Consider the following 26,160-nt stretch of genomic DNA (forward strand, 5'->3'; position numbering starts at 1 on the left):
AACGGGTCTGCCCGGGGGATTAGTTGCATCTTTATGGAGCCTAGGGAGAAGATAGAGGACTGGTAGCTTTGGATGGTCACACTTAAGAAATGTGTATTATTCAATTTCAATGAGCCCCTTATCCAACAATACCCTGAGATAATTCCAGTATGTAGAAATGGCTGTCACATATTCCTTTCTATATATCTCACAATATCTGCTTATGTTTGATAGTTGTCGCATGGCCTCTTCTACATACTTCCCTTTCAGCATAATGACTAGATGTCCTCCTATGTCAGACGGCTCAGTCACTAAGTTCTCAGCTTCTTCAAGTGATCTTATAGCTGTCATCTGAATCCATGTTCTATTTTTCATGATGTCCATTTCTGTGTCTCAGATTCCTAGGTTTTTTCACTGATACTTGATGAAACATGTCTATTGCATCATACTGTGATATAGGCATGTAGTGATATTTGAGTTTGAATCACTGGTAATTCTTTGGTCATAGCATATGACAAGTTTAGACAAAACTCATCCGGATCCTCTGCTCTAATACTACCGCTAAGATGAAGGAGCGCCGCCCCACTGCTCTCGGAGCAGTGCAAAAGGAAAAATAAAATGATAATAACAGAACTTTTTATAATGTAATTTTTAGTGGGGCTTGGAGCCAGGTTAGGGTGGTACGGGGCTGGAGTTGTGTGTCAGAGGGAGGAGGATTGGTATAATCTGCACCTTAAGAGCGCATGACGGTTTGGCCATCCGTTAGGGCCAGCCAAACCGCCATGCGCACTTTGCACGTTCTCCAACCGTCTATATTGCACAGCTTGAGTGGAGAACATGCAGATCAATCAATCGATCAAGTGACTTGTAAAGCGCAACAACTCATCTGAAAGGGTCTCAAGGTATTGGGGGGGCCTGCTGATCTGTCGAAGGTACTGTTGTTCAGCCGAAGAGCCAGGTTTTGAGGTTCTTCCTAAATTGAGGCAGTGACAGTGATAGCCTGAGGCGGAGAGGCAGGGTGTTCAAGGTCTTTGCTGGGAGGTAGGAGAAGGATTTTCCTCCAGCCATGGTCTTGCGGATATGTGGGACGGCAGCCAGGGCCAGTTGGGCAGGGCGGAGGGCTCTGGTGGATACGTGGAATGCAATGAGGTGGTTGAGGTACGCAGGTCCAGCTCATGTAGGGTTCTGTCAGCATGTGTGAGGAGCTTGAAGGTGATTCTTTTCTTGACTGGGAGCCAGTGAAGGTCTCTCAGGTGGCTAGTGATGTGGCTGCAGCAGGGGATATGCAGGATGAGTCTGGCGGAGGTGATCTGAATGTTCTGCAGTTTCTTGAGAAGTTTCGGGGTGATGCCAGCGTAGAGTGCATTGCTGTAGTCGAGTCTGCTGCCGATGAGTGCATGAATGACTGTCTTTCGGGACTCAGTGGGGATCCACTTTAAGATCTTTTGGAGCAGGTGTAGCGTGTGGAAGCAGGATGATGAGACTACGTTGATATGCAGTTCATGGTGAGCGAGGAGTCCAGGATGATAGGTTTTGTGCATGGTCTGTGGGTGTAGGGGGATCCAAGATCTGCGGGCCACCAGGAGTCGTCTCAAGTGGAGGGAGTGGAGCCCAGGATGAGGACTTTGGTCTTCTCAGAGTTTAGCTTGAGGCAGCTGTCCTTCATCCAGGTGCGACTGCCTTCATCCAGTTGTGAAAGTTGTTCTTGGTGACTGTTGGTTCGTTAGTAAGGGAGAAGATCAGCTGGGCGACATCACCGTAGGAGACAATGTTGAGTCTGTGATTCCTGACGATGTCTGCGAGCGGGCCATATAGATGTTGAAGAGAGTGGGGCTTAGGGAGGAGCCCTGGGGCACTCTGCAGCTGATCTCTGTAGGTTCAGAGTGGAATGGTGGTAGTCTGACTCTCTGTGTTTGGCTGGTGAGGAAGGAGTGGATCCATTCCAGTGCTTTGTCATGGTGATACTCCCACTCCCTGTCTGAGAGCCAAATCACGGACCTCAGACCAATCATGACACTGCTATCATGCTGGTGACAGCAGCGTTGTGATTGGCTAGGGGAGTCTGGGAGCTGCCGGGAGCCAGGAGAACAGTGAGGACGGAGGAGAGGCGGCAGCTGGTGACCCGCAACTAGCAGGTAAGTCTTATATTTTTCCCTATTTTTCAACGCACGGCCACCATTCTCTACAAGCCACCACTGCTCGTACCACTTCCCAATTCATCAAGTATTACTAGAAAATCTGTATCAATTGTAAGTAGGACAAAAGAAGAAGCCACAGCTTAGAACATCGAGTACATCTTTGCTCACGTATCTCATATAGAGATTAACTACTGCCTTATTTGCCCTTTTTTCCCTCTTTTTGAAGGTCTTGACCCATAATTCTCTTCCCACTGGGGTTTCTTCTTGATGTTGTTCTTTGCTTCCTGTGCTTCTGTTTGTATTTCTTCCGCTTACTTTCTTTCTTCCTCCTTGTGATTGTCCTCTTTCTGCTTGATATTTTTTATACTGCTCGCGCTTCGGAAGGCAGAATTTATCCAATTAAGTGTCTTTTTGCTGTTCCCCTTCTGATGCACTGTAGCCCCCTACTTCAGAGGTTTCACTGTCATTGACAGTGTCTGATCCTTTTGCTGATGTAATGTAGCATCTGCTTTTGTCATCTGTTTGTCCTGCTTGTGAAGTCAATCAACACGTCAGAATGCTTCCTGTTTCATATCATAAACAACTTCTGCATTTTAACTTAATTTTCTCTTCCAATTTCTCTATTTTATTAGTCATTTCCTGTTTGAAATGCTCTGTGTCTTTCTGGACTTCTTGTTGATGTAACCAGTTCTCAGTTTCTTCCGTTTCTTTAAGGATGCAATCTCTGTCACTCTATGTGTACTTAATAGGAATTTCTAAAATTCACTTAAAGCACATTGCTGCATTCACGGACATTCGTCAACATCTTTGGGTCATGATTCTCATAGGAGGGTATTATGAAGATGTTTAAACACTGGTAAATACATCCCAGACCTACATAATTGTTAAGGCGGTGTGCTCCCACCATTTATTGAGTTCGTGTTTGGATAGTTTTTTTTATTTTGTTTAATTTTTCGATTTAAGGGCATGCTATAGTTTTTATTGTCCATTTTGGGATGTTGTTACTAATGTGTTCATCAGTGGAGCAGAAAAATACAGGTTAGCTGAATGTTGTCTCTTTATATTGCATTCCAGTGCCCTAATGTGCAAGTGTCCGTGGTTGTTAAATATTATCTCAAACTGTCCCCATATAGAGATGAAGTAAATAACATTCAAGAGGATTACACCATTGTGTTTCAAAAATCCTTACTGTGAATATCTTGACTGTTAGACCTGTCAGCCCTTTGGGTGGTCCCTCCTCTCCATTCTTTATTTTGTCCCACTTTTGCCTCAAGCCCTGATAGTATTTTTCCTTTTTGGGAACCACCAGACTTTTTAGTATTGATGCAGATTCAGGGAGCCATTTTATCTACCCCTGGAACTTCTGTCTGAGGGCCTGGAGCACAAAATGGTGGCCACCTGTGACATCATCAGAACCCACTGGAACCTACTAGAACCTTCTGCAACATTCTGGAGCCCTGTGACAGTTGGAGGCGGTTTAGAATGTTGGGAAGCTAAGACAGAGAGTTGGCAGTTGGAGCTGGCAGTTGGCACCTGACTGGTGAAGAGAGAGCAGCAGAAACCTGAAGGAGGAAGGAGTGAGGCAGCAGGGGTGGAAACTTGTGCCTGGAGTGGGGTCCATAAACCCACCCTTGATACTAGTCCCTACTGACTGAGCCCAGCCTGGAGCCCTGTGTGGGAAGAAGCAAGAAAAACCATCTTAAGGACCTGGACAGCAGGAACAGGCCTTAGAAGCAAAGAACAGCAAAGTCCTGACCTGATTATTGGTTTTCCTGGAGTCCGACGTCGAGAAGCCTAGATACCCGGAGCCCGAGGTGGAGAAGCGGCGCTGACTGGAGAAGCAGACGTCATACCCGGAGCCGCCAGAGGTCGAGAGAGGGCGCCGACGGAGGTCGTAGAGAGTACCAGAGGTCGAGGAGGAAGTCACCCGAGGTCGAGTGAGCGGCGTCGACGGGGGAGTGAAGTCCGCCCTCCGGAGTCGCCGGAGACCGAGGTGAAGCGTGCCGGAGGTCGGGAGTGGAGATCGCACTCCGGAGTCGCCGGAACCTGAGGAGAGGAGCACCGGAGGTCGGGAGTGGAGGTCGCACTCCGGAGTCGCCGGAACCTGAGGAGAGGAGCACCGGAGGTCGGGAGTGGGGATCGCACTCCGGAGCCGCCGGAAGTCGACATCGAGCCAAGGCCGGCCGACGTCATCGAACCTGAGGTCGCCATCGGACCGGAGCCGCCCGAAGTCGACATCGAGCCAAGACTGCCCGACGTCATCGAACCGGAGGTCGAGATCGAGCCGAGGCCGCCGACATCGAACCGGAACCGCCTACCGGCGTCGTCAAGAACTGACATTGCGCCGAGGCCGCCGACATCGAACCGGAACTGCCTCACGGCGTCGACACGACTCCAGCGGCGTCGGAGCTTCAGAAAAAGGGCAGTAAGTGGAATAGAGGGCGCCTAAGGCCCTGTGGAATCCTGAGAGACTACCCTAGGAGCTAGAGAGGTGCTAGAACCAGCTGGATTGTGCCAGGGGAGAGCTGAGACTAATTCAGAGGGGTTGTGTAGAGTGAGAGAGCCAGGTCTCTAGAATTTCCCCCCTTGATCTACCTCAGTTTAGGCCTCAGCCTTGTCCAAGCCAGGGAATAGACACCCTCAAGCCATCCACCTAACCACAAGCTGTGACTGGGCTAAATCAGCCCATAGAAATCTAAATGTGATCTGATTCTATAAGTGTCACTGTCAGCTTTTAATTATTTATTGAGAGCACTGTATTTATTGTATTTAACCTATTTATTGCTTCACTGTATTTATTGTTCCACAGTATTGATTGTCGCACAATATTTATTGGCTTGCAGTATTTATTGCCTCATAATATTTAATTGCCTGTATGCAATGCACTTATATTTATGCCTTAATTATTTATGATCTCCCCTATTTATTGAATCATTAAGACAGTATTTATTTGACGTACCCTTCCACAGAAAAAGCCTTGTATATGGTGATTGTGTTATTATTTATTTAATCAGTAACTAAGAGAAAAAGAAGATAAACAGAGATATTTTCATAATTTTTACGGTGTAGAGTCGTTTTTGGAACGGATGCACGCATGGTTATTGTATGGGTATGACGTATGCTTAGCACGGTGCCTGATTCCTGACCACTCGAGCCAAGCTACCACTGTGTATGTCTGGAGAGACCCCGTTACCACCACCCTTTCCGGTGTGGGAGTGGAGTATTTCCAACAATGACATCATATTTTCCTAGTGAAAGACCCTCTCTAAATATACTTTGAGCACAATCCGCCGTAATGCTGTTTCATTAAATCACAGTAATCACCCATCTTCTCTAAACCATAGGATGCAGATGCAAAGTTTAAGCTCATGCAAATAGGGAGAAACATAGGACAAGAACAGTATAAAGCAGAGTCATGAAAAGGCAGAGGGAAGGAAAGAAAGTCTCTCCCCAGTGGGCTATGTTCTAGAGTTCACAATCACTTGGGTAGACATTCCATCTCATTTACGTATTTCAACCACAGCACATATATAAATATATATATATATATATACAAGCTGTAATGCAATTTTTCTCCTCCAGGGTTGATTAATTCTAATGGGCATTCCTGGAAACAACAGAGGAGATTTGCTTTATCAGCCCTGAGGAACTTTGGAATGGGTAAAAAGAGCCTGGAACAACGAATCAACGAGGAGATCAGATTCCTAAGTGAAGTAATAGAAGAACAGAAAGGTGAGTATACACATGAACGGAACACTTGGGTTACTAAACCGTATAAATCTTGAGTTGCATAACTTAGTTTTCCTACTTCTCTCGCCACTTTAATTGCTATTTGTCATGCACATCTACCAGCAATCCTCTCCATTGATATTACAGAAAATAGAGCTTGGCCAGAGGATTAACGTTCCAATTACTAGTAAGAAGCTAATTGGGTGTGGTCAAATTGCACCCAGATTTACTGATACTAGTAGGTAAACTCGTCTGCGGGATCCGCATGTTCACTCAATTACAAGTGTTGAATGGATCCTGAGGAAATGGTAGTACCAGGTTTTTCTGCACACAAATTTCCTCACACATACCCAGAAATACCACATAGACAGAAAATGACATGAAACAACAAGAAATATGTCATTTCTGATGCCAAATTTATTTAGTTGTGCAACAAAATAGGCCTTTCATTACCTCATTGACCCTTTTGAGCAGCACTCTCTGCGAGAAGATTGTTCCTGACTGGCATCTTCATGCTGTAAACCTACTGGCAGGCATCATGTGGATTTACAATTGTATGAAATTGGGTTATTTGTGGAAAGGGTTTAGAGCCAATTTCAGGAAATAACCACAGACTTTCTCTGGGCGAACCACTAATGTAAATAAATAAACCTGTGCTTAACCTTCTGAGAGCTGGCACAAACAAGTTAGACTTAACTTAAAGGCAATGTGTAAAGTATTTTTGCAACACTCTAGCAATAATAAAGTGAAAACAACGCACAAGAACATTCCCAAACCAGTTTAGAAACAAAGAGAATATTTTAATAAATAAAATGAAACCCAAAAAACAAAAATGCAATAAGTAGAACTGGAAGTTTGAATTAAAAATAGCACTAACAAAAAGCCCAACGTGCCAAGTGTATTATCTGGTCATGCTGGACAGGGACAAGTCAAAAGTTAAGGCCGGCCATGATGGAGCGTTGGTCGGATACAGGGACCAAGTTCATCCTGGGAGAAAGTTTATCTTTGCACTTAAAAACTTTGGAGGAGAAAAGCCCTTGTCGACAGGGTTGTCGGTGGGCCAGGTTGGTGGCTGGATCCGAAGAGGGGTTCATCAACTATGGCAAGCTGGGGGGGGCGTTGCTTCGCGCCGAAGCGAGATGGCCGCATAAGGGAGTAGCTCTGTCCCGCATATCCCGAAATCACACCATCCGCCAAACATATCCGATCCCCGTTCACTGGGAAAATATCACGCAGAGTTCCAGCGCTGTCCTGGCCGGTCATCGCGGCCGCCACAGATCCGGGGGGCGAGTGACGGGCCCCGGTGTTTGCGGCATACCTGAGGAGACGGACCGGATCTTGTGGTGCCTGTGCAGCCCGGTGGACACGTGAGTGCGGGCGGCTGCTGCATCCCGGGGCACCGGGGATTGAGGCCTGCACAGGGGGAGCGGTACCGGAGGTCCGGCTGAAGCTGTGCCCTCCCCTGCGCAGACTCTGGAGGCTGCGGAATCGCTGGGTGCCCCCGCGGCCTATCGCTGCATACCTGGTCTCAGCGGTGCCCGTTGGGCCGCTTCGAGTGGGGGCGCAGCCGGGCCTGCCCCCGCCAACAATCCCGACTACTTTCCTGGGGCAGCATCGAAGAGAGGCTGGTGCCTGCGGAGCCCGGCGGCCACGTGAGTGCGGGTGGCTGCTCCATCACGAGATACCGGAAATTGAGGCCTGATTTAGGGGGAGCGGTGCTGGAAGTCCAGCTGAAGCTGTGCCCTCCTCCGCGAATATTCTGGGGGCTGCGGAGTCATGGGGGGCCCCCCCAGCCTCTTGCTGCATACTTGAACCCAGCGGTGACCCTGCTGGGCTGCTTCGACCGGTGGCGCGGCTGGCCCTGCCCCGCCAACAATCCCGGCTACCATCCCTGGGGCAGCATCGGAGAGAGGCCGGCACCCCGGTGGTGTTACCTTGCATGAACAATGGCCCACTGGGAAACGAGGAGGTCGCGATCTGTGGTCCGGTCATGACTGTGGTGCACCTGGCCTGCTGCACACGCCGTGGTTTTTGTGGCTGGTGGACCTGGTGGGCTGAGATGGGGAGACATAACCTGAGGGTGCAGATCGCGTGGAGACGGGTCGGCTATCCGAGCATGGGACCCCGTTGCGAGACCCTATGCGCTGATCGCGGCCCACCCTCTCTTCATTTACAGATAGCATTGGGCCGGCTGGGGGTGGAGGTGAGGGGTGAAGACCTGCATATTCCTCACCTGTGACGCAGAAGATCTGTGATGTGACCATGGCGACCCGCGCACGGGTTGGAGTGTGGGGAGTGGTGGACCCGTAGTCAAAATGAGTGGAAAGGGCACCAAGCAGTCACAGCAAAGCAGACTAGATAAATACACCTTTTCTAAGGTGACTGTTCCTGAATCCTCCTCACGAGAAGCCTCAACCGGGGACGCAGAAGATGGCCCCTCCGGCCTCACCTTGAAGGACGTCATGGAGGCCATAGCCAGAGCTTGCACCTCGATGGAACAGAGAACGGACGCAATCGCGGTGGAGGTGACTCTCATCAGAGCGGACTTGGCAAAAATGAGTGAGAAGGTTAAGCAGCTCCAAGTAACCACGACTAGCCTAGTCGAAGATGTCTCGCAGCTCCAGACCAAACTCCGCGACCTGCAAACCTTCAGGAAATACGCAGAGGACAAGCTTGACGACTACGAGGGGTGCTCCCGGCGCAATAACGTCCGAATTATTGGAGTGCCGGAGAGGGCGGAGGGGCAGACGCCTGACCTCTTTGTCAAGGAACTGATACTCAAATATCTTTGCCCTAAGGGACTGTCCAAGTACATCGTAGTAGAAAAGGCTCACAGGGATCCCGGAGGACGTCCGAGACCTGGGCCCCCCCGACCCCTACTGGCAAGGTTGCTTAATTTTTGTGATCGGGACACGATCCTCAAATATGAAAACGCAGCATCTCCTTTTTCCCAGACTTTACCCAAGCTGTTCAGAAACAAAGAAGATCCTTCCTCGCCGTCAAAAAGAGACTCAGGGATAAAGGCTATAAGTACGCCATGCACTTCCCCGCTAGGCTGTGGTATGAGGCAGACGGCAAACCATGGTTCTTTGATAGTGCTGAGGATGTGGCAGATTGGCTGGAGGGATGGAGAGATGCAAAGGAACATAATGCCCGCTGAGCTCACTTCGGTGGGAGACTTTGACCGTAGGGTGGGCCTCCCGTGTGGTCTCATGTATTTGATTTGTTCCTGACCTGGGGCCACATCGGGTGGGCCCTATGGGTGGCCTGATGGCCAAGAGGTGTATTGCTCCCCCGACTTATCCTGTGCCTTTGTTTTGTGGCTAGGGAAACTGGGGGCTGTCCCATGCGGGGAACGACACTGACTTGTATTGGTAACTGTGGTTGGGATGGGGGTTGGGGCACCTTTTTCCCCACATTTAGCTACTTAGTTTTCGGGTTGGGCGACAGGCACTCTGCAAGTTAATCTCATGGGTAGTTTTAGGCCCAGAGTGCAGGTGAGGAGGGAGGGGAGTCGTTGGAGTTGGGAGTGGGAGGGGGGTTTGTTTGTTCGAGTTCAATCGGCAGCACTATCTACGAGGGCCCCCAGAGGCAAGCCAGCGCCTGACACTATCTATGGACACACAGTGGGATAGGAGTTTTTCCTTGTTGAGTTGGAATGTCAACGGGCTTGGTGACAAATTGAAGCGGACCTTGGTCCTCCAATACCTTAAGCGCCATTCCCCAGAGGTGGTCTTCCTCCAGGAGACACACCTAGTAGGCAACTCCTGCAAGGCACTGAACAGATGGGGATATAGATTAGTGGCCCATTCAGGTTTCACCTCCGGATCCAGGGGGTTGGGAATTCTGTTTAAGAGGTCTCTTCCCTTTTGTGTACAGTCAACTCGCACTGATGAGTGGGGAAGATACGCAGCGGTGACGGGACGGTGGGAGGGCAATACACTCACCCTAATATCAGTATACGTACCGCCTGGCCTGCAAATGCAAACCTTTTCAGATCTAGGGACCCAGTTGCTTTCACTTTCTGAGGGTATCTTGCTCGTGGAGGGGACTTCAATGCCGTAGTCTCTGATGCCCTTGACAGTCACCCCCCTCGTGACATCGGCCCCTCATCCCGTTGGCTCTCAGACTTCCTGGAGTCCTTTGGTCTATCCGATGTGTGGCGGACCTTTCATCCTGGTGACATCCAATTTACTTTTTTCTCTGGGGCGCATCGAAGTTACTCTCGCCTTGACTATCTCGTAACTCCCGCATCCCAAGTTGCGCACATCCATGAGATTCGACATCTAGCACGGGGACTCTCTGACCACTCTCCAATATGGACCCATCTGGCCTTGGGTGACACGCGTGTGGGTGTGATTGCGCCCATCAACACCTGGTTTCTCCGCAACCCCCTGGTTCGCAAAGGTCTCCTGCTTGCAATTGACCACTATTTTCAGGAGAACCAGGGCTCAGTTGACTCCCCCATAACTCTGTGGGAGGCGTTCAAGTCTGTGATCAGGGGACAAGCTCTCTCACTTATCGATGGGGCTTAAAAAAGAAAAACAAAAATACCTTGAAGCTATAGAGAGTGATATTCTCTGCCTCGAGGACAGACCTGTTGGGGAATTGGGCCCAGAAACAATCCATCTCCTACAGCTCAAGAGAGACGAATATAAAAGTATTGCTACTGACAGGGCTAAGATTTGGGGGAGCGAGAGAGATGGTAGGGTGTACGAGTAGGGTGATAAGGCTGGGAAGCTCTTGGTCTGGCTAGACAAGAAGGAGCGGGCTAACAGAATTGTCCCAGAGCTGTCTGACTAAGAGGGTGGAGTGCACACCGACCCCCTTGAGATAGTCTGTGAATTCGCGACATACTATGACAGAATTTACCAGTCGAGTTCCCCATACCTTGAAGAGGACTCCATGGGCCTCCTTCGCGATATTCACTTGCCCACTCTCTCGTAAGAAGACAAGCAGTTCTTAGACAGCGACATAACTAACGATGAAATAGCCCAGGAAATCAGAAGCCTACGTCCGGAGAAAGCGCTTGGGCCTAACGGCTTGCCGATTGAGCTTTATAAGCTGCGTCCTGATGGCCTGGCCCCATTTCTCCGATCCATGTTTGAGGAGAGTAGAAGCGTAGGCGTCCTTCCTCCAGATCAGAGACTGGCATCCCTTGTTGTGATTCCCAAGAAAGGGAACCCCAGAAACAAATGCACCTCCTACAGACCCATTTCCCTCTTGAATGCGGAACCCAAAATTCTTGCCAAACTCTTGGCCACAGGTCTCAGGTGATAACAACACTGGTTCACCAGTATCAATCAGGCTTTATGCCCCACCGTAATACGGCCATTAATTTGCGTAGGGTTCACAGAGTGCTTGGGAGGGCTGAAACTATTAGGGAGCCAGCTGTGATAGTGTCATTAGACGCCTCCATGGCTTTTGACACCATAGAGTGGTAATACCTCCTGGATGTCCTTGCCAAAATGGGGTTTGGGTCTGTCATTATAGCATGGGTTATACTCCTCTACACGGAGCCTGTGGCCCAGGTGATAGTTAACAGTCAGTGCTCAGACCCATCCCAACGTCACCGAGGGACCAGGCAGGGGTGCCCATTGTCCCCCCTATTGTTTGCCCTCGCTCTGGAGCCACTGGCGGCCTGGATCTGTGCAGACACAGCGATTTGCGGAATGCGGTGGTCGAAAGACTGGGAGGACCGCATCTCACTTTATGCTGATGATGTACTCCTCTATCTAGTCTCCCCTAAAAAGTCTTTAATCTGTGTGCTGGATATCTTCGGCAAATATTCGGGTTATTCAATTAACTGGAACAAGTCACTTATATATGTATTGGGAGGTGAGTTTCCCCCACTGCCCAGAACCTTCCCGATGCAGATTGTGCTGGACGGTTTCCGCTACCTTGGGATCTTCATCACCACTGATCCCAAACTACGATATGAGCGGAACCTGGCCCCGCCCCTGCAGCGACTTAAAAGGGATGTAGCTGGTTGGAGGACTCTGCCGCTCTCGCTGTTGGGTAGAGCAGCGCTATTTAAAATGATGTCCCTGCCCCGGCTGCTATATGCCTTGCAAAACTATCCAGATCCGGCCCCAGCAAGATACTTCAGAGAAATTGAGGGGTTGCAGAGAGAGTTGCTGTGGGAGGGGAGGCCCAGAATAGCACTTAATAAATTGGTCCTGAACTGGTATGATGGAGGTGTCAGTCTCCCTGACATCTGGAAATATTATTAGGCATCCTACCTGGCTGCCATCAACCACTACACTTATCGCCCGCCCGACGACCCCGTTTTTACCATGGATAGGTGGCTATTGCCCGGTGGGAACTATAATAGAACCTTGTATTCCAACCCCTGGAGACTTTCCCTCACTAGCCCCACCAAGCACTCTTTCTGATTTGGCACTCCGTCAATAAAAGCTTAGGTTGGGACCGGAAGCTCACACTGGTGACGCCTTTGTGGGACTCCGAACAGTTAGGTAATCTTTAGTCCATGAAAGGCTTTGATAAATGGGACTTGATTGGCATATCCCGTCTGGGAGATCTATGGCTGAAGGGTAATATGGTTTCTTTTGCCACACTTCAGCAGCAATTAGAGCTCTCAAATACGGAATTATTCTGCTATCTGCAGATTCGCCATGCAATCAGCACGACTCTGCAGAAAGGCACAATCCCCCCTGAATCCTTACCATTAGAAGACCGCCTACTAGACGGCTACCTTCCCTAAAAAGCGATCTCTCTTACTTATAAGAAATTGATTAACAACATCCCTGACCCACTAGAGCGCTTACATGAGTGCTGGGGAAGAGACAGACTGGAGTTTGATGACGAGGAGTGGCGGGAGACGGTCGCCTCCCCTAAGGAGGTGGTAATCTCGGCACGTCTGTGTTTGGTCCAGCTCAAGATACTACACAGAGCATACATCACTGGGCCCCAATTAGTTCACATGGGGAGGAGGGAGGAGGGAGATTGCAGACACAACTGTGTGCACAAAGGCACTTTCATCCACACAATATGGGAATGTGATCAGATACAAAAGTATTGGCGAGATATACATGAGGTGATGGAGGAAGTGCTCAACAAAACCATCCGTCCTGAGGCTAAGCGGTGTCTCTTAAACATGTGGGGGCCCACCGACTTAGCAAGTATGGAGAGGCTTTGGGCTACGTTGGGGGCTATGATGGCCAAACGAGATATTGCACAGCAGTGGGGGGCGGCTGCTCCCCCAACTCTGGCTTCCTGGAAGAGGAGTTTAGACTGGTGCATGTTCAAGGAGAAGACTGTTTACGTAGCACTAGGGTGTCCCAAAAAGTGGTCCGCAGTGTAGGCTGGGTGGAACGACTATCGGGGAGGAATTTGTGTAGCCCCTGTACACTCCACAGAGGAGGAACCATTGTCCCTTTGATGCAACTCAAACGACAACTTATCACCACTGGAATAATGAATATTGTCTGACTGTAATCACCATTGTGTCATATCCATAACAAATGTGCTAATGCCGACTGTTATTGCTCAGGTAGGAAGCTCAAGATTAGCTATGATAGAGCTCTTTCAGCAATCTATATTGTATGGTTGCACTATATTCATGGTCAAGACGCACTCACATGTAGTTTATCATTTGCAGTGGTTTATGATCATTAAGATGTATTTAGTTGAATCATTTAAACATTAAACGTAGTAAATACATTTAAGTAGGACTGTATATGTATTGAAATTCCTGAATGTATAAGATACAGGATGAGATTATATACATATAGTGTAACTGTGATTAGTTTAAGTTGTCCGAGTCTAGGCCCAAAATCGCAGATTGTTTCTAGTTTCGCATCTCCTTGGTCTCTCAAGAAATAATAATTAAATGCATGTTGTGTTCGAAAAACAGAGTGTTCTCATCTTACTGCAGGTGCAGGAATGCAAACTCGTTATTTTTAGATTGACGAAGATACTCGGAATGTCTTTGAACATGGCTGGAAAGCGAGACGGGAGGGCGCGTTTCGTGTCTGGCCTATCTGGGAAACAAGGCCATTCGAACAAAGAAGATTTAATTAAAAGGCTCCTGGAAATTTACCACACAGACAAAGTTGCAATGGAAAGTTTAGGATGACGTATTGCCAATTGAATCCTATGTTTTTGTATGATGCGCAGGAATAGTGAAACCAGACTTCTGCTAGCTTTCGGAGGAGAAGGAGCACCTTAGAGCGAGCTCCAGAAGCCTTAAGCTTATCAACCCATTTCACGTGAGTACATCTTAGGAAGTCAATACATACTGACACCTTTGGGAAATGATGGAAGGGAATTAGGTAGGACCTCCATTTAGAGCAGTGTAGGGAAAGATATTTTATTTCTTCCTAATGAAAAGGGACCTAGACTCTGCATCTATTCTTTGTTGCATTCTGATTTTGGAGTTTACCATTTTATGGCTTTTGTGCCGAATAACCTATATTCGTAGACTCGGCTCTGCATTGATCTGTTTTTATCTATATACTTTGATTCTTCGCTGTGTCTACATCCAATAGTTTTTGGCCTTATAATAAATCGACAAAACTGAAGTTCGGAGTCTTTGGTCCTTTAAGGCATGTCTATATTGAAAGTATATTACTGATTTGTTTGCTCCCCTCAACCACTTTTAGTAGGTAAATCAAAGACCATCTGCGCCAAATCTGGAGAGGAGAATAAGGGGTGCAATTTGGTGTAATCAAATGGTAGCAGAGGATGGTTTGCCTCTAAAGGTGAGGGGAGAATAGAGAACTTAGGTGTAGATTAGGAAGAATAGCGGCGTCTGATGCGGAGTGAACAACGGCGAAGATTGGCGGAGACCGGCGGACGTTGACGGTGCAGCGGAAACAGTGGTAGCGTGAGTATGAAAGGAACTGTGTGGTGTGTTAGATTGCAGTGATGAATTAATCGTGGATGTCTTGCGGAGTTGCAATGTATGTTGAGTGATTGTGGTTATTGGTACTGGTCCGAACACGTGCGGATCGGAAAGTTTGGTGGGCGGACTCAAGAGAAGTCCAAGATCCAGGGATAGTTTTGTATTGTAATTGTCTGATCAGAATTGTGGAAGTCGTGAAGCGCTATCGACGATTCACTTGCGACAGGGAACTTTGTGTGAGTGTGGGAATATGTTGCTGTAGAAAGCCCCAGGTACCAGGGGTGGACTAAGGCGATTGAGTGACCAGTGCAGGTCGGGGGTCACAGCAGATGAACGTTCTTGTATGCATGCTCTATCAATCTTTTAGCGGACAGACAATTACTTGTTTTATGTAACTGTAAGTTATTGTGACTGTGTTAGGAACAGTTACTTGGTTTAATACCTTTTGGATATACAGTTACTTGTAGTGCGAATGTGCGAGCAAGTGTATGAAATGAATTTGTATAGGCGGGTGAGCCGCTGCAAAGAGTGAGCAGGGACGTCACTGTGCGCCGCGCTGGGATTGGTCGGTTGGTGTGCGCCGCGCTGGGATTGGTCGGTTGGTGTGCGCCGCGCTGGGATTGGTCGAAGTTCATCTGAAGCTGAAGATTGGATTGTGCGTTGCGAATTGATCGATTCTCATAATGCGATGCTTTCAGGTGTTGTGAGATTTATGTAGAGGTTATACAGGGGTGGTGACTCAGGTTGGAGAAGAAGCTCCACCAGAGGACACACCGGCACATTATATGGCAACGAATGTAGAACTCCATACCATAGTGTGGCTTCAGAATTGGCATAACTCACAGAGAAAGAGGGTGAATTGGCCTTCCCTTGTTATGGATCTTTTCATATGGAGGTGCTGTACCAACTGAAGGGGGTAATGTCTGCCCTTAAACCTCCACCTAGACCCACCCATTTCGAAGCATTACATGCTTGGATGAGAGCAGCATTAGCGAAGAGAAGAGAGACTTCACAGACAAGAATGAAGAAAGCGATGAAGGCATATCAGGATGCTAGATGGGACGCACAGTTGAAGAGATGGAGAGTAGACACCACAGAAGGAGAACGATTGTATCCATGCAGGCTGTTAGAAGGTGGGTCGGAAGGGAAGAGTAAGACAGAAGAGGACAGTGATACCGATGACAGTTTTCTTGATAGACTGTTAGCAGAACGTCCTCCACTCTATGACTCTAGGTCCGAGGCAGAGAGGATGCAACAAACAGAAGAAACTCTTGGAGTGAGACAAGTAGGTTCAGAGGAGCAGCCAATCGAAGTAAGAGGGAGGATTTCAGTGGGAAGACGAATCCCAGGAGGGTCTGGAGGAATAGGGTATCCACATTCGGAGCCAACTAAATCTACATGAAATATGCAGTTACCAGATTCACTGTCGGTACCAGTTACTATTGGACCTGTGCTTTCAATATATAACCCTAGAGAGAGAGCACGCGATAGTCAACAGCATACAGGAGAAGGGGAAGAGACTATATCCGGAGGGAGTCTTGCAATGAGTTGGACAGGCATAGTGCAGGTGCCAGGGGAAAATAGTACTCCACTGCCAGCTACGGCTGATCCATCAAGGATGGACAGCGGGCCAGAATGAAGACGGACAGGAGCTTTGGAAAATTCTAGATCAGACATCAGAATGTGGGTTCCATCGGGAGGGAGTCAATGATACAGAATGAAGGAAGAGAGATGAGACGAGAAGCACAGAGAGTAGCACTGTTGGGGCTACATTTTGTGTGTCCAGGGAATCATTGGAGAAGCCGAAGCTGGGAGGGAGAAAGTCACCCAATTGTGAGAATAGGAGAAAGAGGGGGTCCAAGGAGAACACAAAGTTGCGACAGGGAGGAATTGGGAAGTGAAAGAGCCCAGAAGATGATACAGGGTACATTGAAGTGACCGTTGTTAGATGTGGTGAGATTAAAAGCAAAAATCGATGCGGTAATTGATGGGAATCCGCCATTAGAAAGAACTGATACTTACGACCCAAACAAATTGCTATTCGTAGCTAAGGACACCACCAGAAAGGTGAAGAGAGCTCATGATGCCTTGTCACAATTGGCTTGAACGTATGTGGTGTATTTGACAAATACTAAAATGATGCAAGGAACCTGAATTACACAGATAAGGAATTGGAAGAGAAGCGAATGATAGGACTAAAAGCACACATCAGGGAACTGGTGATAGGGATGCGAGGTTGGAAAGAACTAGATAGATGGGAAGAGAGATGGGCTAAAAAGAAAAGTAGTAACAACAAGAAAACGTGGGAGAAGGTCCAAGGGAAAGATTTTAAAGACCAGCAGGTTGTGAATCCCCTTAACCGAATCACTGTAACACTGGACAACCTGGGTCTAGTGCTGAGTCAACAAAGATAAACAAAAGCCATATCTACTAGTTCCGACATCTCTAGTTAGAGAAGAACCCTTTAGGGAACAGAACCCATCAATCACCGAGGAGTCAGTGTGATGTCATCATCTGGGTCTGTTTCTCTTGATACACCGCACCAGGTCTAGATGGAACGGCCTGATCACGGGTAAAGAGAGGTGGCATACAAGGGTTGTAGTCAGATCTCCACCAGATATGTCTTTACTCATAGACCGCCCTGGGGTACCGACGGAGAGAGCGGGGCCCCCTTCCCTGAGTAGAAACCAGGTTGAGGTGAGGGTATCACCCAGAATTGTAGGGTACCCGGTTTTGACATCCACGGAGTTCAACCGGTGGTAGGAATGTCTGTAATATAATAAATATTTTTATACTTTCACTTTTTCATAGTAGCAGCAAAAATTTAGGTCCTGATGAATGCCCTTGATACTATTTAGATCCCAGTGGGCAGAAACATGTTGACCAAATACTATGGACAATGAGCATAATGACGATGTATTTATGCTAAATTGCCATTTTGCTTTTTAATTTTGGCAGAGGTACTCTACCGATTAAAGCACTTTTGAGTTTCTCTAGCCATTTTTATTCACACTTTTTTGATTTAGTGCTGCACTTTTTTGAACCCCTCTCACGCGAAGGAGAATTCTCTTTTTCGTCATATCTGGTGGAGATCTGACTACAACCCTTGTATGCCACCTCTCTTTACCCGTGATCAGGCCGTTCCATCTAGACCTGGTGCGGTGTATCAAGAGAAACAGACCCAGATGATGACATCACACTGACTCCTCGGTGATTGATGGGTTCTGTTCCCTAAAGGGTTCTTCTCTAACTAGAGATGTCGGAACTAGTAGATATGCCTTTTGTTTATCTTTGTTGACTCAGCACTAGACCCAGGTTGTCCAGTGTTACACTAAAAAGAAAAGTGCCAAGAATGGGACAGGAAATACTCCGCCTCCGGGTGGAGGGACGGGAGCAGCAGGAAATTTCCCTCTAAGAGAAGTACAGAATGGAGGGTATGTACATGTGCCATGGAGCAGGGGTGATTTGGCGGCATGCACTAATGATTTTCCTCAGCTGAGGGAGAAACCCGCTGATTGGTACAACCAATTAGATCAGTTTGTCAAGATGTCAAAGGTGTTATGGATTGATTTGAACACCTTGTTTGATATAGTGGTTCCAGGTGACTTGTGAGCTGCATGTAAAATTGCCATTGAGTGGCCAGCTGCAGAACTAGCTAAAGACCCGGTGAATAATGGTCCTTCACCTGAGGTAATGAAAAAATATGAGCAGGTGATTACCTGGTTACAATCGAAAGTATCTCCCCAAACTGTTGATTGGCTTAAGATTGATCGCACCACTCAAGATCCGAAAGAATCGGTACATGGCTATTAGGAGCGATTGTTAGTGCCTTTTAAACAGCATAGTGGTCTGGACATTATTGAGCAGAAGGCTATGGGACAGTTTGTCTCAAAGTTTGTGCTGGGATTAAGATCTGATATTAGCGTGATGATACAGACACATTTGGTATGTTGGAAAATAAAACAGTGGACGAAATTCTGCGTTATGCAAAATACTGTAGTGATCAGGTGGAATCGACACAAAAGAAATTGAAAGACCAGTTGATGTTGGTGCAGTTGAGGAATGCCGAAAGGCCCGATCAGATGCAAGGAGGAATGGGTCGAGGCAGAGGAGGTGGTAGAGGAATGGGTTAACAGATGGTGACCTAACCTAGTGAGGGAAGAGGAAGAGGCATGGACATGAGTACAAGCGAGTGGGTGGCACAACAAAAGAAGGTCACTGCATGCCATTATTGTCACAAAACCGGACATTAGAAGAGCGAGTGTCGATTGAATCCAGCAAATCAAATACAGAATGAGGGAGAGGGACAATTGTCCGAGACTTTGAATACCGTGACTAGACCTAGGTCCATGTATGGAGGGTATGAGCCGCAAGTACAAATACCTCAGCCTCCAAGAATACCTATGCATAATCAGACATATCATCAGAAGCCTTACTTTGAAATACAAGACAGATTTGATCAGCATCAGGATTCTCAGGAGTGCCAGAGGGGAGAGCAGGAAGGTTGCACTTTGGGTGCAATACTGGAAGTAGATCAGAGTGGACCGTTTGTAGATGCAGAAGTGAATGGATATCCTGTTACTTTCTTGTTAGACACTGGAGCTGCGCGGTCTACAGTAAGAACAGAAGTGGTCCCAAATATATCCCTTTCAGGACAATTTATTCAAGTAGTGGGAGTCAGTAACCAGAAAATGACAAATCACTTGATGAATGAGTTACCTGTGAGAATAGGAGTGTTTCGGGATAAACTCCAATTCGTAGAGTGCAACACAAGTCCAGTCTGTCTATTAGGGCGAGACCTTCTATGTAAGCTAAATTGGACCATATCGTGCACTCTGAGAGGAGTGGAGTTGCAGACCTGTGATGATGATGCCTATTTTAAAATGGCTAATATGAGCATGTGTGCAGAACTGTTTGTGGTCCTCACCATAGAGGAATTACCGCATGACTTGAGAGACTCGGTTTCCCCAAAAGTGTGGGATTTCACAGATGAAGAGATAGGTCTGACTTGAGGGGTTGATCCTGTTAAGATACAGGTCAAACCAAATGCTGACTTTCCACGAACGCCGCAATGTAAATTAACTCCGAAACTGTGGCGGAATAAAACCTGTCATTAAGTCCATGATTGCACAAGGCATTCTCAAGGAGATACGAGGAAGTCCCTGTAACTCACCTATTTTGGGACTGCAGAAGCCCAGTGGCAAGTACAGAATAGTGCAAGACCTATGCAGGGTTATTGAAAATGTGATCCCATGTTGTCCTGTGGTACCGAATCCAGTTGTCATTCTATTCCAGATACCATGTGAAGCAGAATGGTTTACAGTCATAGATGTATGTCAGGCTTTTTTCTCCATACCATTACATGAAGAGAGACAGTATTTATTTGCATTTCGGATGGGCGACCGTGTCTTAACATGGTGTAGAATCCCTCAAGGGTATACAGAAAGCCCCTCCATCTTTAGCCAGTGTTTGAAAAAGAATGTTGAAGGGCTGGTGATGCCTCAGAAGTCAGACCTGGTCCAATACATTGACGACCTCCTAGTCGCTTCAGAGACCGAAGACGCTTGTAGGATTGACACTGTGGCTTTGTTGAACCATTTGGCAGAGAATGGACACAAAGTGTCCCCAAACAAACTTCAGTATTGTTTGCCTGAAGTACAGTATCTAGGGCATCGGATTGAGAAAGGAAAACGAAGGGTGTCACCGGATTGCATAGAGACAATCCTGAAAATGGTAACTCCGAAAACACAAAAAGAAGTCTGCATGTTTTTGGGAATGGCCGGCTATTGTCGACAGTGGATCCCAAACTTTTCGTTGCAAGCAAAGCCACTGTTGAGACTGACTCCAAAAGACATAAGTGATCCGGTACCACGGGATGAAGAATGCTTGAGAGCCTTCTGCGAGCTGAGAGAAAGCATATGTTGCGCCCCAGCTCTTGGAATGCCTGACTTTAACAAAGTGTTTTTTGCTCTTCTGCTGTGAGAAGGAGAGATGTGCCTTAGTGGTCCTTGTTCAGACACATGGGGGTGCCCGTAGACTAGTTGCTTACTTTTCAGCTACATTAGATCCAGTAGCTTCTGCGTTGCCCGGATGTCTCAAATCTGTATTTGCAACAGGTGTCAGCATTGAGAGATGTGAAAGCATAGTGATGGGTCATCCACTTATTGTTTATGTGCCACATTCAGTAGAACTGTTGATGACGAACGAAGACACAGTATCTAACAAATAACAGACTGACTAAGCATTAGCAGGTTATTTTGGTTTCTGAAAATGTCACTTTGAAACGTTGTACCACCTTGAACCCTGCTACATTGCTGCCCATTTCGCAAAAGGAAGATGATAAGGATTGTGAAGAGCATGATTGCCTCGATGTCACTGAACTATCTACCAAACCCAGACCTGACATTGTTGATGAACCTTTGCCCGAATCTGATTTGATCCTTTTTGTTGATGGTTCATGTCTCAGAGACAGTGAAGGTTATTTGAGGGCAGCGTTTGCTGTGTGCACCATCATGGGAGTGGTGGAAGCTGCCTGTTTGAATAGAGTATACTCTGCTCAGGTAGCTGAGATTATTGCCCTGATACGTGCCCGTATCATCTCAAATGGAGTCCGCGTGACGATCTATACGGACAGTCAATATGGGTTTGGAGTAGTTCATGACTTTGGCCAGTTATGGTCACAGTGGGGATTTCTAACGTCCTCAGGGTCCCCAATCCGTAATGGAGAATATGTGCACCAATTATTGGACGCATTGCAGAAACCCAAAGAGATTGCTGTGGTGAAATGTGCTGCTCAGGGGAGGAGAGGGAAACCATTACGCAGACGAAGTAGCTAATTTTTGTGCTCTACATGCTTGTGTTTTCAATGGAGAATATATTGGAGGGAGCACAGAAGAGACCGAGCTCAGCATGATGTTAGCTATAGCTGATACTTTGGATGAGGTGAAGCGGTTGCAGGATGAGGTCTCAGAGGAAGAAGCTGCTTGATGGGTTAGAGCAGGCTGTGAAAAGAGAGAGGATGGCATTTGGGTGTCACCCGATGACAGAGCAGTATTACCCAATTGTCTATTGAGCCCGATGACAAGGCAAATTCACGGAGCAGTTCATATGGGAAGAGATGCCATGGTGCGAGTATTCAGGCAAACGTGGTTTAACCCACGATTTCATGTGAATGCTGAAGAAGTGTGTCACAGGTGTTGTTACGTGTCAGTAAATGAATGTCGGAAAGAAAACTGTGGTTTCAATGAGTTACATTGGGAGATCAGGAGGCCCTTTCAATAGAATACAATTGGACTTTATTGAAATGCCTAGATGTAACAGGCTGAGATATGTTTTGGTGGTGGTGTGTATCTTTTCACGTGGGGTGGAGGCCAATCTAACTAGACGATGTGATAGTCTCACAGTGGCAAAGCTGCTATTAAGGCAACTGATACCGAGGTATGGATTTCTGACCTTGGTGGAAACAGATAGAGGAACACACTTCCATAGTGAACTCATGAAATTGTTGTGTGCCGCCTTGAATATTGATCAGAGGTTGCATTGTAGCTACAGGCCTGAAGCATCTGGTCTTGTGGAGCAGGTAAATGGCACAATCAAGATGAGAGTGGCTAAGGTTTATTCGTCGACTGCATTGAAATGGCCAGATGCGTTGCCACTAGTCTTAATGAGTCTGCATAGCACTCCTGACAGGAGGACAGGGCTCTCCCCCCATGAGATATTAACTGGAAGAGCTATGCGATTGCCTATGGTGCCATCTACGGCATTGATAAACATCACAGATGATATGGTGTTGAATTATTGTAGGGGATTGGCTGATGTGGTTAATTCTGTATCTCACCAGGTCGAGGCTGTGACTGCATCCACCTCGATAGACCTGCTGCATGACCTTAACCCTGGTGACTGGGTGCTGTTTTCAAAACACGCGTGGAAGAGCTGCCTTGATGCTCATTGGAGGGGACCATATCAGGTGATATTGGTCATGAGTACAGCTGTGAAGTGTGGGAGATTACCGAACTGGATCCACGCTTCCCATACTCGCCGAGTTCCAGAGCCCTTAGAAGAAACAACTTCCTTTGCTCCAAGAAGAACAACTGAAAATGTAACACAAATTGAAGGAACAGATCAAGTTATAAATGGTTCTGAAGAGGCTGAACAGTCAACCGATCAGGAAAGAAGAGAGCAAACTGCCTCAGAGTTAAGTACAGAACCTGAGATTGACGAGATTGCGGATGTGCACTCTGAACCAGACCCGAGTGAATGGCTTGGCGCAGAATAGTCAGATCAAGAGGAAGAGAGGAGAGCAGATGCTAGAGCAGAGAAGCGGCCAACTTGAAAAGAAAGGCTGAACATAAGGCTTGCAGCTGAGAAAAATCTTGCTCCATTTCCTGAAACGTCTAAATCTGATCAAAGTGAAACAGAAGAAGGACCAGATGGTCTGAGACGATCCAGAAGAAGGAGGATACCGTCTCAAAAGTATGCATCTCCTGAGTGGGAGTATCTGGTTGCAGATGCAGAGACCGAAGAATTCCGGGAGATTGGGGACTGGAACAGTGAGCTAAGGAGGGGACACCCTCTCGATTGACATTCAGTTACTTGTCCCCGGAGTAGAAGCCTTTGGAACCCTAACGCTGACAGTCCCTAATCCACCAAGAATGAGTGGTTTGTGATTTTTGATCCTCAACCAAGTTGTTTCCCCTTCATTTGGTCGACAGCTCACTGCACCAGAATTGGGAGAAATCCGTGCAGATATTCAGCAAAACTTCCTTACCATACTTGGCTCGAATAATATTACAGATGAAGCTTGAACTGTGAATAAAGAATGCATTAGGTCTTAGAAAGAAGATAACCTAGATCCAAGAGGAAGAAGATTTAAATTTAGGGACTTTCAAATAGCAGAAGAATTGAGGGTTAGGGCTGACTACATCTCTTCAATAGGTTTAGTATTAATGGACTGAATACTGCAATGTTCGAATGGAAAAAGCAGATTAAAAGAGACATTGGTAACAGCAGAATAAAGCAAAGGAAAGAGAAAACAAAAAGAGACTTTATTACTTTCCTTTTCACTTCACAACCGAACAGTGGAACTTCGCTTCCAAAAAGTGTATACTTGGTACCCTTATTGTAGTAGTGCTTATTGTCATAACTGTGGGGATTGTTACCTCTTTGGTTGGGTCTCACGATGCTGAAAAGAATGGGGAACAGACTAAATTTACCACACCCGTCTCAGATTTAGAAGAGGGTCCATCCATAAAAGATAGAGAGATGATCAAAGAAACTAGTTGAAAATTACATGTAGATCTATCAAAAGGGGATTTCATGTTGAATACATATGCTCGTTTATTGTATGAGAAGGTGGACACCGTGGAAGCGAAAGATTGTTATGTGTGTATGCACCTACCCACATCAGTAGAAGAAGGTATTTGATACCATCATTTGCCTTTGACCTATGGCATTACATGTAGTGTGTTGTTAGCACACTTAGAGTACTATTTCTCAAATTATGATGTGGTACTCTCCGAAGTCCCAGTTCTTAAGTACATGCACAAATATGATTATTATAAAAGAAATTGAGCGAATGTCTACTTATTTTGTGCCTACTATTACTTTAGATACATCTTACACCCAGAGACATAATTTGACCTGCATGTTAACAGACATTGAAAAGAAGTTTGTAGATCAGATAGAAGATCGGCATAGGCCGACCTTATTTAGACCAGATACTAAGCATAAGGTTATTCCATGGACCAAAGAAGAATTAGATCACAAGGCAAAAGGGAGTCCTGGACCAAGAGCTTTAGACTTCCAACAGAGCGGGAAGCTGTGCATTAGGCACCCGTCAACATATTATGAAAAGATTTTCGTGGGTGAGAGTGCTTGTGAACACATTTTCCTGATTGAAGAATCCATTAGAAAAGCACTATTGGATAAGTTAACAATAGTGCCCAATGTGTATTTTGTGTGTGGAAAGAATGCCTATGTGAAGTTGCCCAAAAATTGGTATGGCATGTGTTATTTGGCTGTAGTATTTCCCAAAATCTTTCATGTGGACGATGTATGGCCCTTGGAAGGGCAAAGACCTCATAGAGGAAAACGTGGTGCAAGTGCCGGAAAAATCATTGGTGATGAGTTTGGAGCTATGATACCCCGTATGGGTTTGATTTTAAATGATGTGAAAATCAGAAAGTTGGCAACATTAGTAGATAAACTCTCTGTGAATACGGATCAAATTCTCTTAATAGTTGATGGAGAGATGGTCTCGATAAGGGCTATGGTTCTTGCTTTAGATGTGTTTCTAGCAAAAGCTGGAGGATTCTGCAAATTACTGGGAGTCCAACAGTGCTGCACCTATACACCTGACAATAGTCGGGATATAAGGAAATATATTAATAATATCTCAGATATACATCAAGAGTTACGTAATCTGGCTGCTGAAGGACTCTGGGGCCAAATTGGTAAGGGATTTGGAAAGATTGGGAGCTGGTTTGGAAGTTTGGGGCAAGGAATAGTGGGATACATCTTAAAACCCATCATAATACCTGTCATTTGTATAATTGTCCTACTAGGAGCCATAAAGGCGTACAAATGGCAGAAGGCCAGACATCAGGAAAATGTCCTGAAAAAGCTGAAACAGCAAATGGAACGACTGCAGGACAGTCATTACCAGCACTTTAAGGGGTTAGAAAGATTTAGACAGGGACGGCAAGCTACAGCTTCTGTTTAGGTCGGTCTTTAATACAAGGAGAAAACTATCAGAGAATATAATGTTGGTGTTATGACACTAGTCATAAGAGGGGGGAACTGATAGAGCGCTTTCAGCAATCTATATTGTATGGGTGCATTATATTCATGGATAAGACGCACTCACATGTAGTTTATCGTTTACAGTGTTTTATGATCATTAAGATGTATTTAGTTGAATCATTTAAACATTAATCGTAGTGAATACATTCAAGTAGGACTGTATATGTATTGAAATTCCTGAATGTATAAGATACAGGATGATATTATATTCATATAGTGTAACTGTGATTAGTTTAAGTTGTCCGAGTCTAGGCCCAAAATCGCGGATTGTTTTTAGTTTTGCATCTCCTTGGTCTCTCAGGAAATAAATAATTAAATGCATGTTGAGACGGGAGGGCGCCTTTCGCGTCTGGCCTATCTGGGAACCAAGGCCATTCGAATAAAGAAGATTTAATTAAAAACCTTCTGGAAATTTACCACATCAAACAAAGTTGCAATGGAAAGTTTAGGATGACGTATTGCCAATTGAATCCCATGTTTTTGTATGATGCGCAGGAATAGTGAAACCAGACTTCTGCTAGCTTTCGGAGGAGAAGGAGCATCTTAGAGCGAGCTCCAAAGCCTTAAGCTTATCAACCCATTTGACGTGAGTACTTCTTAGGAAGTCAACACATGCTGACACCTTTGGGAAATGATGGAAGGGAATTA

General features: G+C 46.5%; 1 protein-coding gene across 2 annotated transcripts in view; it reads left to right on the plus strand.

Moving 5' to 3' along the window:
* Positions 1-26,160, plus strand: part of LOC146834875 (cytochrome P450 2J2-like) — a 412,959-nt gene that overhangs the window by 128,868 nt on the left and 257,931 nt on the right. For both annotated transcript variants that reach the window (XM_085602473.1, XM_085602474.1), the window contains exon 3: positions 5,700-5,849. In XM_085602473.1, the coding sequence (XP_085458599.1) occupies positions 5,700-5,849 (150 nt within the window). The remainder of the gene's footprint in view (positions 1-5,699; positions 5,850-26,160) is intronic.

Source organism: Triturus cristatus, chromosome 4_2, assembly GCF_964204655.1.
Source record: "Triturus cristatus chromosome 4_2, aTriCri1.1, whole genome shotgun sequence".
Lineage (NCBI taxonomy): Eukaryota > Metazoa > Chordata > Amphibia > Caudata > Salamandridae > Triturus > Triturus cristatus.